Genomic DNA, 4,926 nt, shown 5'->3' on the forward strand with positions numbered 1-4,926 from the left:
GCGCCTGCTATAAGCTCCCTCTCCAGCATTCCACTCTCTCTCTCTCTCTCTCTCTGAATTCAGGCGCCACCACCTGCTTAAGCGGTATTCTCTACATACCTGTGTCAACTTCACACTTTTTATTCTTTACATTCCATTTCCCTTTGTTCTTTAGGAATGGGTTGCACGGCCTCCAAGCTAGACAACGAGGACACGGTACGGCGGTGCAAGGAGAGGCGCCGCCTAATGCAAGAGGCAGTCTACGCCCGCTACCACCTAGCCGCTGCACACGCAGATTACTGTCATTCACTCCGAGTCACAGGCTCAGCTCTCTGCGCTTTCGCCGCCGGTGAATCCCTCTCTGTCTCCGAACAAACCCCCGCTGTCTTCCTCCACCCTGCCACAACATCCACCCCACCTCCTCCCACCAATCTCATCCCTCCACGTGTCCATCCTTCCCCTTCACCTTCCCTCCACTCGCCGCCACCACCTCCTCCTCCATTTTCTCCTTCTCCTACGATAGCTAGCGCTAAACTTCCTCATATTCTTTCTCCTTCAAGTATCAAGTCTAAGTCTAATCGCCACCGCCGCAGCAAGCCTCCGAAGCTTCCTCATATTCTTTCAGAAACAAGCCCTTCAGTTTCTCCGAGATCGAATTTTGAATATCCAACTGCTTTTCAAAATCGTTCAACTTATTCTACCACGCCTTCTCAAGCTTCTTCTGTATGGAATTGGGAAAATTTCTACCCTCCTTCGCCTCCAGACTCAGAATTCTTCGCTCGAAAAGCCAACCAAAACCACTACAATCAGCACCAACACCATTTAGATACTGATGATGGGTCGTCATCAGATGAAGAAGAGGGTGTCGCAACAGAAACCGAAACGGAGAGATTGTCGGAGTATGATTTCTTTAAGAAAAAGCAATATCCGCAGCAACAACAAATTTATAGCGAGACGGAGCAAGAGGAAGTTCAATGCAGTGAATGGGGAGATCACGATAATTATAGCAAGACAACAACATCATCAGATGAAGAAGATAATGATACAGAGTTCAAATCCGAGATGGAAACCCGGTCTAATTTCGGATCGAAGCAGCAACCGCAACCGCAACCACAACAATCTGATAATGGTTTTGGTAAGTCAGATAATAAGTCTGAGGCGGGATCGTCGACGACCAGTTATAGGACTGGAGAGACATCTAATATGAAAATGGTGAGACATAAGGATTTGAAAGAGATTGTTGATGCCCTTAAGGAGAATTTTGATAAGGCGGCCACAGCTGGAGATCCGGTTTCGGAGATGCTTGAGCTCGATAGAAATTTCCGGCAACTGAAGAGTGAGTAAAATCCCTTTTCTTTTTGAGGCGAGGCTTTATTTATTGTTTAATTTTGATTAATTTATCACTTGTTGCAGAAACATTGTATCATTCTAGTAGTGTTTTGAGTAACTTGAGCTCCAGTTGGACTTCGAAACCGCCTTTGGCCGTTAAGTATCGCCTCGATACCGGTTCACTGAATCAAACTGGTGGCCCAACGAGTCTTTGTTCTACAATGGAACGGTTGTTGGCTTGGGAGAAGAAACTCTATGAGGAAGTTAAGGTATGCTTTGCAAAAATTGTACTATGATATCATAATACTAGCCTAGTTTTTTACCCAATTCATTTGCCCCCCAAAAAACCTCCTTCATCGAATAAGGTAGACTAGTTCCCACAAATTAATTGAACGGTTGTGATTTTTTTATTTTTTTGAGTTTTTGTAAAATTAGCATCACTTCTTTTACCATTTTTGGATTTCGTTTCTCTTCCCTCCCGTATCTTGGTTTACCATGTGTAATTAATTGATGTTTTAAGGGGTATTAAAATATGCACTAGTGAGGCTAGCGTAAGTCTACCGCGGTTTTCTGGCCCTTTGTTGTTAGTAGTTTACCATGGGGACTCTTTTTTGACGAGAATGCCCCCGTCCAATCTTATTAATTATGTGATGGGTCCTTCCTGCCTTTACTGTGACGTGTATGATGTATCATCATCATCATTTCTGGTTAGGGCATTTCCCGGATTAGTGAGTGTTGATGCTATTCGTGTATAAACCAGCGGGTGAGAGCCCCTTGTGTTGAAGTTTGCATGTAGTAGGTGCAAGGACTGTCTAAAAGTGCCAATCAGGTTAAATCCCAGCTGATGTTAACAATTCTTTGTTAGGATGGCTTGCCACTATCCTTGAATTATCTTTTAATGCAAATTATCTGTCTATTGCTTTCATTTACAATGACTAGGATGCTCTTGAAAGCTGTCAGAAAGACCAGGACTGCTTGTGTTTTTCTCTAGGAACACGTTTGTGGTCGGTCTAGCTAACCAGGGCACCTTTTCCCCATCAAGTTGATGCCTTTTATTTTTTTGTTGCATAATTGCATCTGAATTTTAGCCTCCAGCTGTGTTTGGAATGTGTGTTGATGAGTGCTAATGCATGGAACAAATTGTTAATGTGCCTTTTTAGGCTAGAGAAGGTGCTAAGATTGAGCACGATAAGAAGCTGTCAACACTACAAAGTCAGGAATACAAGGGGGATGAAGCAAAGCTAGACAAGACCAAAGCTGCAATATCAAGACTGCAATCTCTGATTATTGTCACATCTCAAGCTGTTTCTACCACCTCAACTGCAATCATTGGTCTTAGAGACAGTGATCTTGTTCCTCAGCTGGTTGAACTCTGTCGTGGGTATGCCATTTCATTTTTTTAGCTCTTATAAGAAAGTTATTTTTATACATAAAATACGAGATCTAGTTGCATAAACAAATTCTGGTGTTTGTGAGGCCACTTAACTTTTAACCTTAATACAATGCAGTTTCTTATTCCTGTTGCCTTGGTCAAGTTCGTAAACTACTGATATAATCAAGAACCATTTCTAGTAAAGCCACTAGTACATTCCTAAAAGAGGCTTCTTCCACCTGTGTTTTTCCAACCGGAGAGTGCCTTTTTGCTTTTGTTCTGGGTTCATATTGCTGACTGAATTAAATCCTGACTTTCATAAGTTCATATCCTTGCAAATCCTGACTTTCATAATCTCATATCCCCTCATGAGATGAGACCTTTGCACTTGCCTTGGTGGGTGAAGCATTGAAATGCCAGTTGCTACATCCAGTCTGTATCCACATGTGCATTGCTGTCCAGTTTCCTTGACTATCTATTGTCAAACTACCTCTCAAAATCAGGCAGTTTCCCAACCCTGCACCTCCTGATGATTTTGTTTCATCTGATTGGGGGGACCTTTTCAGATTAAAGGTAATTGATGGGTGGAGAGTTAGGTGCAATGGACTTGAAGTATGATATGACTGACCATTGTAGATTACTGGATTGTTAGCCTCGTTTCTTAACATGGTAAACCAAGTCAGCAAGCATTTTACTGCTAGGTTGGTAATTTTGATTTCATTAACTGTCCAGAAACTATTAATTACTAGGCTGCTCTTTGGACACATGTCATAGCATTATCAGGGCTTTGATTGCTCTCAACCATGTTTATCGTGTTTGCAATATATTACCTTTTGATAAATAGTCCTGGAGAAGGCTACTGTAGATTGCGTTCCATATTTACATCTGTTGGTTCATTTTACATATTTGTAGCTTCCAGCTACCTTACAAGGCTTTATGATCAACTATCAATTGCCTCCAGTTGGGCTATGCTAGTTTCTGGTACTGCCATTATCTATAGAGGAAAGGATTTTGAAAATGCAGTTCTTTTGACAGTATTGAAGACGAAAACCGCTGAATTATGGTCCCACTACTATATTCAGCTCTTAACCTAGAGGTGGGAAAAGCATTAATTGCTGTACCAATGGTGCGAACCCAGCAGTGACTCGACAATCATAATCTAATCAGTTATAATTGAGTAACATAGTTTGCACCATGTCTCTATGGCAGCTTGTTGTCTTTGTATTTGAATGATGAAATTATGGGCTGCTAAAATGACATCGATGTAGACCATATATTTTATGCATCTGATTTGAATGCAGGTTCATGTGCATGTGGAGGTCAATGCACCAGTACCATGAAGTTCAGCATCACATTGTGCAGCAAGTTCGTGGTCTTATGAACCAATCAGCCAAGGGTGACTCAACTTCTGAATTGCACAAGCAGGCTACACGTGACCTTGAATCAGCTGTTTCTGCTTGGCACTCCAGTTTCTGCCACCTGATAAAGTTCCAACGGGACTTTATTCAATCCATCCATGGCTGGTTCAAGCTCACCCTTATTCCTGTAAGCAGTGACAACATGAACGCCAACATGGAACCCTCTGATGTATATGCCTTCTTTGATGAGTGGAAGCTTGCCATTGACCGTGTCCCTGACACGGTTGCTTCCGAAGCCATCAAGAGCTTTATCAATGTTGTTCATGTGATATCTATGAAACAAGCAGAAGAGCTCAAGATTAAAAAGCGAACTGATACTGCTTCGAAGGAGCTGGAAAAGAAGGCTTCTTCTCTTCGTAGCATAGAAAGGAAGTTCTACAACTCATACTCCATGGTTGGTATTGGACTCCCTGATACTGGTGGATCCAATAATGGACAGGTATTGGATGCTCGTGATCCACTGGCTGAAAAGAAATCAGAGCTTGTATCTTGTCAAAGGCGCATGGAAGATGAGATGCTGAGGCATGCGAAGGCGGTGGAGGTGACACGAGCAATGACACTGAATAATCTTCAGACAGGCCTTCCTGGAGTCTTTCAGGCATTGACCAGTTTTTCTTCCTTGTTTATGGAGGCACTTGAATTGGTATGCAGCCGTTCCCACACTATCAAATAGTTATACATAATTTACCTTTGTGGATGGCTGTACAGAGACATCTCCCTCACTTGAATTGTTTATGGAGGAATTGTTTGGCTGTGGACTCTTATATCTAGTCTTTTTTTTTTCTGTTTTTGTTTTCTTTTGGTTTGGGGGGGGGGGGGGGGGGGGGG

At 42.5% G+C, this 4,926-nt stretch overlaps 1 protein-coding gene across 1 annotated transcript; it reads left to right on the top strand.

Moving 5' to 3' along the window:
• LOC105120722 (protein virilizer homolog) lies at positions 1-4,902 on the top strand. The gene is made up of 5 exons (XM_011019042.1): positions 1-84; positions 155-1,315; positions 1,393-1,577; positions 2,469-2,689; positions 3,982-4,902. Exons 2-5 carry the CDS (start codon positions 157-159, stop codon positions 4,769-4,771), a joined length of 2,355 nt encoding a protein of 784 aa, XP_011017344.1. The 5' UTR covers positions 1-84; positions 155-156; the 3' UTR covers positions 4,772-4,902.
• The last annotated feature ends 24 nt before the right edge of the window (positions 4,903-4,926 follow it).

The sequence above is a fragment of the Populus euphratica genome, unplaced genomic scaffold (assembly GCF_000495115.2).
Source record: "Populus euphratica unplaced genomic scaffold, PopEup_1.0 scaffold6.1, whole genome shotgun sequence".
Classification (NCBI taxonomy): Eukaryota; Viridiplantae; Streptophyta; class Magnoliopsida; order Malpighiales; family Salicaceae; genus Populus; species Populus euphratica.